The sequence below is a fragment of the Triturus cristatus genome, chromosome 4_1 (assembly GCF_964204655.1).
Source record: "Triturus cristatus chromosome 4_1, aTriCri1.1, whole genome shotgun sequence".
Taxonomy (NCBI): Eukaryota; Metazoa; Chordata; class Amphibia; order Caudata; family Salamandridae; genus Triturus; species Triturus cristatus.
This window is the reverse complement of record NC_140585.1, coordinates 172,030,877-172,048,739: the sequence shown is the minus strand read 5'-3', so window position 1 is coordinate 172,048,739 and position 17,863 is coordinate 172,030,877. Positions and strand designations below refer to the sequence as shown.

The 17,863-nt window shown below is 44.0% G+C and overlaps 1 protein-coding gene across 2 annotated transcripts in view; it reads left to right on the top strand.

The window, feature by feature from the left end:
- Positions 1-17,863, top strand: part of LOC146853827 (membrane-spanning 4-domains subfamily A member 4A-like) — a 205,619-nt gene that overhangs the window by 98,407 nt on the left and 89,349 nt on the right. For both annotated transcript variants that reach the window (XM_085650403.1, XM_085650402.1), the window contains exon 5: positions 7,977-8,093. In XM_085650403.1, coding sequence (XP_085506529.1) covers positions 7,977-8,093 — 117 coding nt within the window. The remainder of the gene's footprint in view (positions 1-7,976; positions 8,094-17,863) is intronic.

The following is a 17,863-nucleotide window of genomic DNA, read 5'->3' as shown; positions in this document are numbered from 1 at the left end:
GTCTGTGTTAAAAGACGAGCACTTGTGGCCGCCGAACAGCAGAGACAGATATTTGGCAATTAAGTTGCTAGGATAGCAGAGAATTTACGGATGGTAAGTTTTTCTAACTCCTGTGTTCCGAGTGAGTAGTTTAGATAAGGCATTTTTAGCCATTGAGCACCACACTGAGAGATTGAATTTTTCTTTCTCTCTGTGTAGTTTTGGAGCTTTCGGAGAAAGACATTGAACAAGCCCCTTTTATTTATTGCTGGCTATAGATGATCAATTACATACAGGTAACAAATGTTTTTTTATCATTATTTTGTCAAAAACTACTGGCTACAAGTTGGCAAGATCGTTAGATGCGTCTCTATTAGGCTGTTCATTTAGGTGTATACTCTTTTACAGCTGCTGAGTTAATGATTCAAAGGAAGCTTAATTTTATAGATTGTCCTGCGAATATCCTCTTTTTACACAAACATGTGAGTAATTCTGTTTGTGGTTAACTATATGGACGTTTGCTCTGTATGATTAGGGGACCCATAGATTTTCTCCCTTTTTCTTGCTCAGGCAGATCTTTAATACAAGCACTGAGTGATATGTTGCTTGTGATTTTCCTGCCAATAAAGTGAGTATGAGATACAATCTATATATCTCAGGCATTGTTAGTCTGAAGAAGACGGGCTTACTTTTATGTTTCTTCTTGGGTGTTACACGTTTTTTTCATGGTGCATTTCAATGTTTGTTTTTGATACGAAGCCCCAATTTATGTTGGGGATGTTGAGGTACTTTCTATATTTAGTTTTATTTTATTTTCCACTTTTTCTTCACACGTTTGTTTCAATTTCTTTGTTTGGTCCGTTTTTAAGAATCATTGATATGGTATTTCTGTACCTTTTAGATTATTTGATGGGATTCTCAATTATTTATCAGTCCTGAAGATGAACATGTACTTATGACAAAGGTCGAAACGCCGTCGACGCAATTGTGGCCAAAATTTATGGAGGACACATTGTCTTGTGTGTTGTAGTTCCAGTATTGGTTTGGAACTCCGACTTTCATGCAACCTCTTTTTGTATGTCACTTGTCTGGTTGTGTATGTCTATTAATTGTTATATGTACCAGCTTACCTGTTTGAGCCCCACGATACTGATTTTCATAAAATAAAATACATGTTTTATATGTTTCTATAACTTAGCTTGTTTCTTATATAAGGGCCACACTTTTTTTCTTTACTCATTTTTTCTTTAGGGTTTAGTGTTGTTTTATTTAAACATTTGTGATTCTAAATATCTAATTTGTGTACGCTGTGAACCACTGTTAGGATAAAATACAAGTGGGACCGCAGCACTAATTGTACCACCCAGCTAAGTTGCCCTTTAAACATGACTCAGGCCTGCCATTGAAGCCTGTGTGGGCAGTTTTAAACTGTTGTTTTGGCCTGGTAAAATAAACCTTTTGCCAGGCTCAAACTTTCCTTTTCGTTTTAATACATATAAGCCATCTCTAGGGTAGGCCTTGGACAGCAGAAAAGGGCTGGATACAGTATAATAAAGAGATTGGACATGTACATTTGAGATCTCTGAAAGGCCTACCTTGCCCATACGATAACATTGGAGTTACCTTATTTAATTGAATAAGCTATAATTTCCAGATGGGAACAGGTAACCCCTTTATGTTTGGTGTCCTTGGAATTGTAATGAAAAATCCTAACTTCGATCTGATGAAGCTGGATTTTAAGTTATAATTTTAAGATGCCACTTTTGGAAATTTGGCATTTTTCTGCCTTGGCCATTTCGTGTGTGTAGCCTGTTCCTGGGTCAAATGACTGGGTGAAGCGGACTGTTGGGCTTTGTACATTCCTACAAGACAGCCAGACATAATAGGGAGTGCCTGGGTGGGCAATTACTGGCAGGATGGAAGGGAGGAGCAGGTCCCAGACATACTTACACCCAAATAGGCTGTGTCCTGTCTCCACACAAAGAACTGCATAACCCCTATAGATAGTCTGAAGCCAGGACAGGGAAGGCAGGATGCCTGTGAACTTCAAAGAAAAATCTCCAGAAGCTTTTTCCCCACTTCACAGGCACAACTGGGACCTCAGAAACCAACCCTTCAGTATAAACCTCTGGACCTATGGATGCTCTGCCAGGAAGAAAGACTGCTGTGCTGCTGAAATGACTAGCACTCTGCTGGGCTGATGCTATGAAGTAACTGCTGTCCTGCCTTGTTGACCTGCTGCCTGCTCTCCTTCTAGCAGGGAGAAAAGGACTGGACTTGCATCTGTGGAACCCAGAGCCCCAGAGTAACTCTAAGGTCTAGCTGCTGGCCTCCTGATCTGAAGCCTCAGGGACACAACAGGCTTCCAGCAACCTTGCATCTGCCCCTAGGCTCTGGTATCTGTGAGTATACCCCGTCAAGTGGAGCCAACCCAGTTGTGGACCCTTGGAAGTGGGCCTAAGATGCTGAACTGTCTCCGTGGATACAGTAGAACCTAAGCATTACCCCTGCTGCGCAACCCCAAGCAGAACCGACTCATTGCCACTAGTGTGTGGATTGGGACCGACAAGGAGACTCGCATCACCACCCACAGGTCCTTCGGAACAACAGCTGTGTGGCGCATCCTTGGCGTCGGTCCTCGCATACCCCATCAGAAGCAACCTCTTTGACGATGCCATACTTCGTATCAAAGCCTTGCAGCTTTTCCAGACCGACGCATCACCCAGACTGTGCAGCGCATCCCCGACGCTAGACTTCGCATCGCAAGCCCTAGTCGACGGGATCCCTGACAAAAATAGGGAAGGACAGGAAACGCCTGTTGGTCTTACATATTAATGAATGATGTGCGGATAGCTGACCCAGAAACCATTGGACTAGGTGGTTGAGCAATTGCATAAAGAGTGGATGGTATGGCTGGAGCAGAAACTTCAAATATTGAAAGAGTTGCGAGGGTGGTTGTATATTCATGTGGTGAAGGCCACAAAGAACAGTGTGCACAGGATAGGTTTCAGGACTTTATTATAAGAACTTTATTATGCACTGATAATAGAAACCAGCTCCAACAACTGCAAAGAGCTCCACAATATCTTCAAAGATTTTGCACCTCCTCAGCAGCCACCAACACCATAACCCCATCACAGGATCTCTGCAACAACCTCTCCGACTTCTTTCACAACACAATTCTCAAGATATATAGCAACTTCGACCCCCAACACATAACACCATCTGCCCACCACCTTAAAGTTTGACCAGCAGCTAAGAAACTGGAGCCCCCTAACCCCAAAAGACACTGCTGAAATCATGAAAACAATCTACTCAGGGGTGTGGCCTGGCCACGAAATAGAATGGCCGCTTGCTCTCTGAGCTTCGTCGAGAGACGGGCCCCAGATGGAGACAGTTGCGTCTGTGGTGTGGCAGGTGTCTAACATCCTAGCCTGCACACACCTACTGATGCCCGGCCAGGGAGCTCCGATGACCGCTGCAACCGGCAGCCCAACCTGACTCTTCTGTGACTGAGCGAGGCTGCGGGGCCTAGAGGCAGAATTGAAGCCTCAGCTCTGGATTAGCAGCATCACCCAGGCCATTTGACAAACCTGGTGAGCGCTGGAGACACTTCGGGTGATCCAGGGCTTGTAGCCCGACCTAGACAGAGGACCCACTGTACCATGATCGAGGCAATGACAACTGCCCAGCTCATTTCCTAGACGGCCGGGGCCTACACGCAGCAGTACACCGACACCCACGGCGGCCGCAAGAACGCAAGGCCCTGGATTCGGGCCTACACCACGCAACTCACCCCTGGTAGGTGGGGGGCCATACTCCCCCCAACACCTCACCGCCTCTCTCCTGCTATTCCGGGAAACGGGGACCCGGACAATAGGCGCACACAGGCACCCGAGTGAATGCCTATGCCCAATTCCACCGCAGCACTTTCCCCGGGCAAATGGCAGTGCATCTACGGTGTGGTGGGGGCCCATCGATCATCCGGCACCCAGTCCCATCCACCACACCTCCTGAAGAGCCTGACTAGAGGTGGATTCAACCAAACCAGAGGCTGCAGACCCACGGATGAATCCTACCTCATCGCCCATGGCCCCACATACTTGCAGGAGCCCACTGGATCCCCACATAACCATGTGGCATGAATCCACTAGAATGGAGTGATCCCCTCTGCCCTAACTACGTGTGATAGGTTGATTAAATCCACTCTCCGGCCTGTTCACCCCCCTGATTGATGCAGAGGACCTCTCAATCCATCTCCTAGGGTCTCTAATACCCCACAGACCACCGCAGCCTCACACCCCACTGCCTGCCTGCCAGTAGGGCACTGCAGCAGCCCAAGGGATATATGGGGCACCTATGTACTCTGCAGATCTGACCAGCCTTCATGTTAGAACAGCTTGCCTGCTACACTGGCAGTAGAGACCATAGCGAAAGAAGATAGCCGGAGGCTGGACCTGTCACGGTCATAACGAGTAGAGGGAGGCGCTCCGGAAAAGAGTGCCTCCTCAGCATAGTCACTGTCCGCTCTTCCTAAAGGCCCTGATGCTGCCTTCAAAACTCTGGCTGTGAGGCGGTGCACTCACAGCAGCTAGAGACCTGCAGATACTCCGCCAGCCTTAACATGCAGATCATCTAGGGGCGTTCCCTCCTCCGACTGCCCACCCCACAGCCATTGGAGGGCCTACAAGCAAGCCGACCTACAGTCTAGAACCGGGAGGCGCTGGTCAGCAGACACTATCCGGAATACCACCCCCTACTTGAGGCTGGACCTGTACCACGGGACATCCTTGCAGCACCAAAGGGGCCCACTCCCCCCCACAAAATCTGTGCCCCAGCCTCCTGTGATCACTGATCAGGAGAGTACCATGAAGTGAATTCTACAGGAAATCTTGGTGGTGGGCCACAGACCGGAAGGCATGGACACTAGCATATCTACCCTGATGGAGAAAACAAAGTCGATATGGCTAGACATTGTAGGATTTCAGACCCGCATGGATGGGCCGGACCAGAGGGTGATGGAGGGCAGCCTGGACAGAGACCAAGAACTTCTCTTCCTCTGCAGCAGGAGGGACAATGTAAATTTTTTCAGATTTCCGGAAGCGATCGGGGGGTCTAACGTCAGAGCCTTTCTCAGAAACACTCTCCCAAAGCTCACGGGTGTCTCCTTTGAGCCTCCGCTGGAGATGCAATGCGCTCACCGCATCGGCCCTCCACGCAAGGATCCTGCGGCACGTCCCTGACCTCTTATTGCCTGTTTCTTGCGCCATGAGCAAACTCGACAACTATTCTCTGTGGCACGCAGTCAAGGTACGCTCACATACGAGGGTCACGAATTACGCATGGCAGTGAATTTTTCCAGAGTGAGCAGTGATCACCGCAAGGCCTTTCTCGCCTTTGACCCAGTCTGTCCCAAATGGATATCAAGTATGGCCTTTTTGAACCCGCACAATTCCGGATCATTAAGGATGGCTCTCCAAAGAATTCTATGACCTGGAGGACCAGCGCCTTTTCTTGGACAGCTCTTAAATGCAGGACATGAACACCTCTTGCTCGTTAGCCGAGGCGACCCATAACACAGCACTCCCCCTCCCCCCCCGTGGACGGTGGCATACCAACAGTGGGTCCCAACATCGAGGCAGAGAATTTGATAGAGCAGCCCGCACCCATGGAGATAGAGTGCAGGCCTTCCAAGCGGTACCTGTCCTCACCCAAGATCAGGACAGGGACAAATCTCGCTTCCCTCTGAAATCCAGCCCTGCAACTGAATGATTGGCAAGGAACTTGTACCGTTGCCTCGCAGTAGGAACTACCGGACCTGTGAATGCAAGACCGAGAGGAACGACGCCTGCCAGATGGCTGAATATCACACCACCAGTTTTGCACACTTTTTTTACTGACTGCATTGATCATTCATATACCTGTTATAGGTATTATTATCATTGTAATCTTTGTTTGATTCATATTGTACGCTTCGAGCCCTAATCTCCCTCCATCCTCATCCTTTTTCTCATGAGATACCATCACTCACCCCTCCAGCATGCTGGACCTGGAGCTAGATGACAAATGGCACCAACAGGCCACCCCTCCCCCTGCATGCCCCAACCCGCCACTCCCCCTTCCCCAGGCACATCCATAGTCACCAACTACCCCTGCCTGTTGCACTCTGGCCCCACCACATCTGCTCACTATCTCAGGGAGCCTACAAACTGGAGTGCTAGGGAGTTACCCACCTCTCTACTTTATTGTACCTCTAGGAATTTGACAGCCTACCCTCTGTCTCCATTTGACACTGACTGTTACACTTGAGCGCCCTTCCCCTGCGTGTCCGGGATATACCCATCCCCCCTTCCTTCTCCCAATTGTGTGACTCCTCACCTACCCATACAATGCCCCCCCATCCTGACAATTATTGTCCCCACCCATTCTTACCCCTCCTCCGTATCTCCAACCAGACCTAACTCCACCCCAACCCTTACAATATTGCTCCTGCTCGTAACTCTTGGCACTATCTCACCAACTAGCATGGCACATTTTAGTATAGTTTAAAGTACAACCTCCTATTACACCCCTCCTTCCTACACTTAATTGTTTAACATCCGCTTGGCAACACCACACGAGGGCTGAGATCCAGTCTACTACACCTGTCCCAGATATGTGTGCTTCTCACCCGCTGCGCGCCCACTCGTGGAACGTTAATGCTCTCACGCACTACATCAAAAGAAAAAATTACTCTGCAGTCCAAAAGCGTACATGTGGCTCTATTACAAGGGACACATTCAGATGCCCTGGAGTCTGACAAATTACATCAGCTCAAATAGATACAAAATATATCAAAGCAGGATGTCCCATAAAGAGAGGTTCTAGAAACTCAGTAGAGTCTCAGAGCAAATGTCATTAGGCCGGAATAAAAATTTATTGGAAAAAGAATGGTCTGGAAAACTTGTAGTAACCTCCTCTAGATACACGCACTTATATAGACATCACATTCTGAAGCTTTGCAATATGTTGCTCCTTTCATCTCCCATCAGTCATTCAGCGTTTGATGTACCCCTGGAAACACGACCACTGCTCATCTTCTTGCAATGCAACAGTCCACAAACAGCAATATTAAAATTGCAACTATATCGTAGCAATTATGAGTTCATGGGGGTCTTGTCCAGGTCTAGTTTCCTAATTATTAAACTATACTTTTGGCGTTCTGAAATATCAAGTTTATATATTAGCTAAAAATGATCTATGTAGAAATCGAAACTTCTGAAATGATGAAGAAAAAAACACATTTCAGCATAGCCGCCATTTATTTTAAAAAAAGTAAGTTAAAAAGTCAAGCTCCTGCTTTAAATGCTGCATCTTTATGTATGAATTCATTATTACCCCATTAAATGGCAAAAACTAATCATGAGTTAACAGTGATCTTTGTGCAAATAGAAACATTCTGCAGAAATATATGAAAACATTATGCAACTATTATTTATTAAAAAACATGTTTTTGGAAAGGTTAAGAATTAAACAATTTATGCATGTTTTAGCATGTTTAGTCAAGTCAGCTCTTCAAGCAGCGTTGCTTTAGCCATTTGAGGCCCATTTACGAGTAAATATGACTGTTAACTGCATTTTCATCCATCTAAACACATTATTTTGTTTAAAGCTTATACGTTAATTCTACACATTTATTATGAACTATATTATTTTCTCATTATTTTCAAAACTGCTCTCTCATAAGCAATACTTAAGACATAATATTGACCTCAGATGACAGTTCTGAACACGATATTGTAATGTACAACCAAACAGAAAGGTGGCAAACCAATCTACGATTCTATCCTTAAAATTAATACAATATGGTCAACTGTTCCAAAGACTATGGTGAGATAGAGCGGCAGAGGGTCCTTGAGGTCTTTCACAAGTTGCATGTTCGGTTTCTCAGTGAAACAAACTTCCCTATTAGAGATACCTCAATTCTTTCCATTCTAATCATCATTCTTTCATTGCAGGTAAAAGGCAGTTTGGGGATGAATATTGTCAGCACCATCTTTGCTGGCATCGAAATAATTATTGTTTCAATCGATATAGGAGTGAATTCACCCATTCGCTGCCCATATGAATTTTGTGTAAGTAAACCATATCAAAGTCAGATATTACTATAGTGACTGGGCCTTTCTTATGCTTCTTTGTTCTTTCATCATCTTGTTTCATTATTAATTGTTTCCAAATTTTACATAGTAAATTAATGATAAGCTGTTTTGTTTAGAGCTGGGTGGATGTGGAGTATCAGTAAAAAAGCCATATGTACTGCTTGTCCTTCCACCCCATTTAGAGATGAGGGAAGAAGAGAGTTTGCACCAAACCCTTGACCTGCTGGCTTATATGGCTTATATTGGCTCACAGAAACTTCTTTTCTATAATAGTTATTATACATCTAACAGTGGCAAGTTGTTGAATTTATCTTAACTATTATTTTGATACCTTTACATGGCTCTATCAATAGTTATGTGTAAATAAAATATTACAGTGTCAGCCTATGGAACCGTTCTTTACAATGGAGAGAACAGAATTGGCAGTTTTTTACTTACCAGGGCTTATAAAACATCCATTATAATGTCCCTGTTTATATTTACAATAGAGTATTTTAAATGATGTCATGAACTATGCTGATTCATATAACTGATAAAGGTCACAATTACCAACCATGATTTCTCATTATGACAGGTTTTGAGATTTGTGGCTACCATACAGTGCCTAAAGAAAGATCAATGTTTGTCTTGATAAAGGTGGAAAAGTATTAGACCCATCGAAACGTGTTGACTCCCATTTATAACATAATCTGTGGAACAAGTCTACCCTATAATAATTGAATGTATCCAGGAGTAGTTCATGAAGTGTTCTGATGGGATATGTTAACTTATGACAAAATATAGTGTCTTTATGTTTCTCTCTTACCAAACGGTGTTATTGTTGTAGATTTCTGCGGCCTAGTATGAGCATGTAACTATGAAATTGGACATTTGTATTCATGTGTTTTTAAACAGTGTTTTTTGTATTTTAACCATTTTTGTGATATAAATATTTTAATAAAATATATGATTTTAACAATAATAAGGTAAGTGTTGCTTGGGCTCTTTGAGGCATTAGGATGCATTAGTGCTGTGTTTTAGTTGTACACTCGCTCTATAGGGTTGAGCACTGGTTGAAGTGTTAACCTCTACCACTCCACCAAGGGAGTTTTCCTTTCCTACATACATTTACAAGGCACCATAGCCCTGGGGCACCTTAGGTGTGACTTATATGTAAAACTAAAGCAATTTGATACTTTGGAAGTACCTTTAATTCCAAAATCAAACTTGCAGAGCCAAGGGCAAATTCAGAGACAATTACTACCAGTACCTAGTAAAACAAAACAAGCATTGGCATAGCCAATAGGTCTCGCCTTTGGAACCTTATAAGTGTTTAGCCATGCAACAGTTGATGTTGTTGCACCAAGGATATTGTGCTGCATAACTAAATACTTTTAAGGTCCCACAGAAGACACTTACTCACCTTGTTATTCACAGAAGTTAGGAGTCCTAACTTTAGGACTCCTAAATGCCTTCTGTGAATACCGAAAGTCTTAATATTAGGATTTTTCTCAGTTTAGGAGTCCTAAAGTTAGGACTCCTAACTTTACTACTACTAAACTGAGAAAAATCCTAATTTTAAGGCTGTTGGTATTCACAGAAGGCATTTAGGAGTCCTAAAGTTAGGAGTCCTAACTTTACTACTACTAAACTGAGAAAAATCCTAATTTTAAGGCTTTTGGTATTTACAGAAGGCATTTAGGAGTCCTAAAGTTAGGAGTCCTAACTTTACTACTACTAAACTGAGAAAAATCCTAATTTTAAGGCTTTTGGTATTCACAGAAGGCATTTAGGAGTCCTAAAGTTAGGAGTCCTAACTTTACTACTACTAAACTGAGAAAAATCCTAATTTTAAGGCTTTTGGTATTCACAGAAGGCATTTAGGAGTCCTAAAGTTAGGAGTCCTAACTTTACTACTACTAAATTGAGGAAAATCCTAATTTTAAGACTTTCGGTATTCACAGAAGGCATTTAGGAGTCCTAAAGTTAGGACTCCTAACTTCTGTGAATACCGAAATGGGTAAGTGCCTTCTGTGAATACCAAAATGAGTAAGTGCCTTCTGTGAATACCAAAATGGTAGTAAGTTTAGGATTTTGTCTTAAGTTAGTTCTGTGAATCGGGCCCAGAGTGTCTCCTTAGGTCAGTTAGGTTCCACAGAGTCTGCAGGGAGCATTAGTCTGTACAAATGCCCTCACACACCTAGATAGGAGTCATGCTTCATCATTGGGCTTTTACTCCACCTTGGGCCAGTGCTGCAAAGCCCGACGGGCACCCTCAATGGGGGCTCCCCTTCCTGGAGATCCTTTTATAAGCTGCATGGTGAAGTGTGGGTCAAATAGTAGATTGGTGTATGTATAGTAAATATGTGAAAGAGTGAGATAAAAATAGCACAGGAGGTACTCTACACAAATATTTTAATGATTGAGTCCTACTGCCTATGTTAAAATATGTGGTGCTACATACTAGAAGTGATTATCTAAGGTAGCTGATGGTTGACATCTTTCAAGCCTAATTTAGTCATGTGAATCGTCTAGCGGGTTTTCTTAAGGACCATAAAAACAAAATCTACACAGTGACTGGAGTTTCGATATATGAATTCATTTGTGTTACTCCCAGCCACCTATACTTCTCTATGTATCAATAAAAGTAAATACATTTTTGAGAAGACCCACTGACGGTATAAATCAGGACTCCTCGTTTATTTTGCATGGTGACATGCTTATTAGTGTGGAACTTCTGTATATCAGCACACTGGAAGACCTACTCACGCCGGATTTCCGAGGTTCCCGGCATGAATAGGTCTTCCAGTGTGCTGATATACAGGAGTTCCATGCTAATAAGTGAAAAATAACTGAAAAATTGCTTCAACTGGTCTAGACAGTTGCTTTGCTGTCAGCATCAACAGGGATCCCCAGTTTAAGTGTGAGTCAAAAGGCAGCCCTAAATAATTAAAACTCACTACCTTGAAGACAGTGGTCCTGTCTATAAAATGGGGTTAATCTTCAGATCTAGAGTGGTCATAAACTCAAAAAGTCGTCAATTGCTCTGTGCATACTGTTTGCCGTCCGACGCCTTCATCTGCGTATAAGAGGGTTGGAATAAACCGATTATCCGCCATCGGCAAATCTAGTTTCTTCTGTAATAGATCATCTTTTAGGCCATTAATATAGATGAGATATAAAAACAGGGCTAGAATACAGCCCTGGTGAACTGCCTGGTTACAATAGATGGATTGTGTGCATTCCCAACTCGGCCCAAAGCAAATCTTAGGCGAGATGCCCCAATGAAGACGGCATTATATTATAATTACAGCCTCTTCCACCCCGAGATTTTCAAGAATCACCCATAATTTGAAACTATTAACGGTGTTAAAAGCACATGACAAGTCGATAAATACTAAATCTAGAGATGTTTTGTGGCTCGTGTAGTTGCCAATTAATAGGGAGAGATTCAAACATTGTTTAACAATGCCTGAGCCTTGTCTAAAACTGTATTACACCTCAGAAAGAATATTATTTGAGCTTGACCCACTCCTCCAAATTCGGCTAAAAGAACCCTGCATAGAATCTTTACAGTGAAATTGGGCAATTCCAGACTGTGTTTTTCCTATCTCCCTTTTTGAAAATGGGGACTTTTATAGCTTCTTTCCACGTGGAGGGTAAAGGGGCAGTATGCGTAGCTGTAAAAACATTAGCGAGCAGAGGGGCCCATAATTCAATGTTTATTTTAAACAGGTCGGAAGGGACTCTGCCTGGGCCCAGAGCTTTCCACATTGGCTGATCTGAATGGCTTTGATAAAACACTTAACACGGATGGTGTGGCTAAACTGGAAGGCCGATTCCATGTCTTTAGCAGGGAGAACCTTATTGTAAGTAAAGTACTCAACGCAGGACCTAGCCGGAATTAGACCGTCTATCTTATGGGAAGGCACTTCTGTGAAAAATGCATGATAAACAACCTTCCAAAAAAGTCTTGCGCTTCTGGAGGGCCCTGCAGCTAAGTTGTACTGGGCGAAAGCTCCTCGTTCATCCTTCCTATCCCTCAGAGCAACTTTATAGACCTTACGTGTTATTCTAATGTTCCCCAAATCATTCATCATGGCTACCTGAAGCTATTGTGTGCTTTAGAGCAGGCTGGACAAAAAAACATTGCTGTTGTGGTAGGCTGGATTAGCTGCATTTTGAAATTAACAGTTAGGAGATTGAAAGAAAGACAGTACCAAAACCCTTTACTGTAGAACAAGAGGGATATCAACAGATAGACACTTATTAATTGCACCTACGTTTTCGGAGACAACAGATGCCAAGCAATTCTTAGGGTTTTCAGAATCCCATCTAATTCGGAGGACTTTATGAGGAAAAAATGCAATTGGGGCCACTTCCAGAATGTCTTCCACTTTAGGTTGGTCCAGTCTGAACAACGCTACAAGAGGATTGTGATCACTGATAAAGTTGGGAAACATTTTTAATTCCGAGACAAAGAAGCTAAATTCATTTGAAATCAGTATAAAATCAATAATATTATGATTGCTACCCCCATTGTAGGTAGGATGGAGATTAACAGGAGTCAGGCCACACTCACTCACTAAGATGAGATCATTGTTGAAATACATCGTATTCAAGGTGTCTCCGTACTTGATGTGTCTCAAATGGTTCATCATTTCTAAACCACCCACCCGCTGCCCACCATAGTTGCATAAAGTTCAATTGAAATCACCCGCCCAAAGTAAACAATATGCTCGATTTTTTTAATTCAAATCAGCAATCATATCTTCTAACATGGCCACAAAGTCAGAACAATGGTGATCCAACAGATTGTGGTAGAAATTGGTAATTAACAATTCCACAATAACAAATTGGAGCTTGCACAATATCTATTAGCTCCTGATGTAATATCCTGGTTAGGGGTGAGCCCCAAAACAGTCCTTGGGGAGGTGATAGTTTTCGAAGAGGTGGAGGAGAGAATTTAGGCGACAGTGGACATCAGTCAATCGGAAGATTACTCAAGGGGGAGAAGTGATTACACAAGGAGATCGGCAGGGTCTGGGCTGGGGCCATTCTTATTGTTTTGTCCCGGCCAATGCCTCGTCCCACCTGGCCCAGATTGTAAGAGGGCTTATAGAAAAACAGCAAGGGAAGAGCTGTGATTTGGTCATGAGATTCGGCCAGGTGTTTCAGACCTGCGAGCAATTCCCCCACCAAGCATGAGTTTCTAAAGTTTATAACAACGCAGTCACCTGAAGATAGTTTTGGTTCTTGGCCCACCCATGATCCCCTCCTCACTATCAAGATCTCCAATTAGAGATAGCCTACCCAGCCTGAGTTTGCCCTGATCCAGTGGGTAACTTTGCATTTCATGTCCATCCAAGATTCCTTCTTTGCTGGTAGCCAAGGCAGGACTTGGTTAGATCGATAAAAAAGCAGGGTCGACTCTGGAGAAAGATGTAGATGGGACTGATGGAAATCATCAGAATGGGGTTCTCTGCCTTCATGCAGAGAGAGCCACAGATTATTGGATTACAGGGCAGGGCCGGGATGTGGGGAGTCTACTGTTTCTTTGCGGAGGTCTCTACTGAGTGAGTTAGCCACCAAAGAGCTAGAAGATCCAGAAGGTAAAATGGCATTGGCAGTGGAGTCAATGAGGTTTGATTTTAGTGTGGACTGGCTTGACTCAGAGATAGCGGCTGTAGGCGGCTTGTCCTGATGTAAACCAGGGGATGCCAGAATTTTCATTATCCCATGCTCACATTTAGCCAGTAAAACCTCTCTCACATTCTTAAAATCAGCTTCAACTTCGCACCCAGGCTGTCACAGTATTCTTTAATAATGGAATTGAAAAGGGCTATTTGAGAAGAATTCAAGCTATCTTCATTCAGGGCGGGCTGTGGGCCGGCAACAGCTTGCCTTGTTGGCCAAGGAGGGTTTAGGGTCTGTCTTCCTCTTTGGGGTGACCTGCTTGATCCTTCTGATTTCTTTAGGGGGTAATGAAGTTAACTGTTGAGGGGGTTCTGCATTGTCTTCGATCATCATTGTTAAGGTGTAAGAATCCACTCAGGTATTACCCGCATGATCATCACCTTGGCCCAAGGTTGTCCTCTTATTAGTATTAGAACTATTATTGCCAGTATTGCAAGAGGGAGCTCTCTCGCTACCCTCCTTGTCGACAGCAAGTGTTTACCCTACAGTAATTGTTGGGAGGCAGTGGTCTCCTGAGGCACAAATGGTAGAGTGCAAAGGTAAAGAAAGGTGAGTGGCAGCATCGATTTTCAACTCAACCAGACCAATTTCAGAATCAATGGCTCCCATTACAGTGAGCAAGTAATTGGTAATAGAGCGAGCGAGTGTAATTGCAGAGTCCTTTGCTCCTCTGGGCATCCTTGTTTTTCTTTTGCCCATGATCCCCAGTTAGGCCGTGTTTGGAGGCACATTAATGAAAGTAAAATGTCCTGCAATGAAATTCCTACCTTCTTATGAGCAGGGCCAAAATGGTTGGCCCTGCCCTGCCTGTTACTAGTGATGATGGGCAAACAGGCCCGATCTTGACCCGACCATGACACTGTCTTAGCCCGAGCACATGTCCCGTGCCGTGGGAGTCCCAGAGAGCCTTTGCGAGTGTTGGCAAGGTCTGAGCCCCTCCTCCTTACTGCAGGCTTCTGGGGGTGAAGCCCAACCCCTGCCATAGAGAGTGATATGCGGCCTATATATGAGCCCAATGCCACAGGAGTTCCAGTGCGCCTTTTTAGCGCATTGGAAAGGTCTGTGCCCCTACACCTTACTCCGAGTTGCTGGGGGATGAAGTCCAACCCCAGCTGCAGTGAGTAAAATGCAGCTGAGATAGGAGTCTGACGCCGTGGGAGTCCCAGTACCCCTTTGAGTTCTTTGGCAAGGTCTATGCACCTCCTCCTTACTGTGGGCTGCTGGGGATTGAAGTCCTACTCTGTAAAGGGTTGCATCTTGGGGAGTAGCCAGCTGCTAGGGGTGCCTCAGACACAGGTCACTCTTTCTCCCCCAAGGCAGGATTTTGGGGCTACAGCCCACCTACATGTGGGGCAGTTCCCAGTCATCGCCAATGTATAGGATTGGGGCCCTAGGTCCCATACACAGATAATGACCACATTGACACAATGGTATTGTATCTAGAACTGGCCCAGGGCACATGCGCCCGGTCCCTTTTATTGTCAGGGTCACATGTCCTGTGACACCTGTGATGGATGGGTGTGGGGGTGATGGATTCAGCCAGCTCTCGGGGAGTGGCTGGTAAATACAGTAGTAGAGAAGCACTAGAACAGTGACCAGCCACTGCCAACGCACCCCAGCTACAGCGAGTGAAACGCAGCCGAGATAGAAGTCCTGCGCCGCAAGAGTCTGAGCGCCTTTGAGCTCATTGGCAAGGTCTGTGGCCCTCCTCCTTAATGTGTGCTGTGCTGGATGAAGCCGCACCCCAGCTACAGTGAGCCCAATGAGGCTGAGGTACAAGACCATCTCATTAGTGGATGGCATTACAAACAAATACACAAATATAGGAAACAGAGGTAGTAAGGATTCCTTTTTTTAACTTTTCTCCCCCCAAAAATGTTGTTCACACAGGTCAAAGAAAAGTTACCAGGTTTCGCAAAATAAGGCTCTGAACATAAGGCACAGACCCGCTTTAGCGTTGATGGCATTGCATTTGATGTGACAATCTTTTTGGTACTCCCCCTTCACCTCCTTCTAAATGGATTCCATCACTGGAGCCTCCAACGGTGCTCCTCGTCTCTCCCTATACCCTCTTTCACCTGTTTTTTTATCGCACTATCCATTGTAATGTAGGGTGTTACACTGCTTTTCATCACATACACATTTTACTGAGTGTGTAATCGATGTATAGGAATTGTTACATAAGACAGCGAGGCTATAAGGTCTCGGCATCATATGTCATGCACACGGTTAGGCATTAAATGTTATGAGTACTTGTCTGGAGATACAAAGGGGTATATTTACTGAGGGACATAGGATATAATGCTTTTGTAATAAGGTGGACACGATATGAGTCATGTTTGTGATGGAGTCCACCAATTTCTAAATCAGCACAGTGCAGTAACCAAAGCTGCTGCGCTGATGCTGTATTGAGGGGAAGGGAGAGAGCACAACACCACCACGTCTGCTATGATATGGCTCTGTTGCTCTCTCCCCTAGTGCACCTTAGGCTGCCTTGTGCAAGGGTGTGTGTGATGTCAAGCATAGGATTTGTACTGGAAGGATATGCTTCTAGTGAAAAATATTGTGCTTTGACAAACTCGTACTTTTTCTACTTTGTATGTATGCTTTTCTCTACCACGCCATTTTAGATTAGACCAAGCCATATTAAAATCAGATCTGGTCCTGGTCCAATAGGAAAAATACAGAAACCAGGCCAGGTCCTCTGTGAACTGGAACACATGAAACCCTCGACCATTTTAGGCCTGATTGGGCCTCTTCAGTTGGGTGCAGCTTGATTCCAGTGGCACAGTGAGCAAGGCGCCCCTTCCGGGGCATGCGCTTGGCCACTTAGGGCATTATATCAAACACTCAAAAGGTGAGTTTGTGCTGGATTGAGAGTTCGAATGCTAACCCAATTGATTGCCAATGGCCTATTTGCAAACATTAATCCCATCACTTTTTCTTTGTTTGACATAACACCCAAAGTGGCTAAAAGAATTCCCAGATGTCAGTCCTGTGCTCAGTGTGCCACTGGAACCAAGCTGCACTCAAATAAAGAAAACCCAACTAGGCAGACACCAGTCTAGGGCTGCTTGTGTTCCAGGTCAGAGAAGACCTGGCTTGGCAGTTCGGGCTGGACAGTTCATATTGGAGCAGGGTCAAGACTGATTTGTATATGGCTGGGTCTCATCCGAGGTGGCATGGTGGGCAAAAGAATGATGGGTTGCAATGCTAATTTGAGCAACTGCCAGTGGTTATACTATTTGCAAGCTTTTCTCCCATCACTTTTTGTGTGTTTGATATCACACCCATGTACCAACTGTGTTATATGCTCCATTGACACTTAGCACACCTAGTACTATTTTGCATTACTTTAGGGCTACTTTTCAAAGCAAAAGAGGATTTGAGTTTAAGAGTAAATCCCAAAACAACACTTTGCACCAGGCTTGTGTCACTTTTGTGATGCAAACCTGGCGCAGAGTGTTAGTAAATCTTCCCCACAAACTCAGGGTTTGAAACTTAACAAGGTGGGTAACAGAGAGATTCTTAAGAATTAATAATTACCCAAATTAACCCTTTGTATAGCAACCATGGAATAACAAAATATTGAGAAAATAAACAATGCCTTTCTAATCCTATCCTTGCAGTTTGATGCTGGTTTAAAGCTCACAATGCTTAGAATATTTGTAATTTATGAACTGCAGGTAACAAAACGATCTCTGTGACAAAAGCAGTAAGCCACTTAGCTAGGTACATTAAACATAAATCTGTGATCTGGATGTAACACGTTGTGCTTTGCACCAGGGACATTAACGATCTATGCTACATTACGATGGGTTAAAATGTAAAGAGACAGAGCCCATTGCACAGTAATGTGCTTACATCTAGGCATATTAGAGTGTGAAAAACAGAGCAAGATTCCTATTTTGATAGGCTAAAACTCTGTTATCAGAAATCTCAATATTGAATTATCAAGCATACGAATCACAAATAGATCAAGTTCCAGAAAAATCACTTGATTATTCATTCTTTTGTCAATAAGTATCTGACATACAAAATCTGATAGAAACTTCTAGCCGCAGATTCCT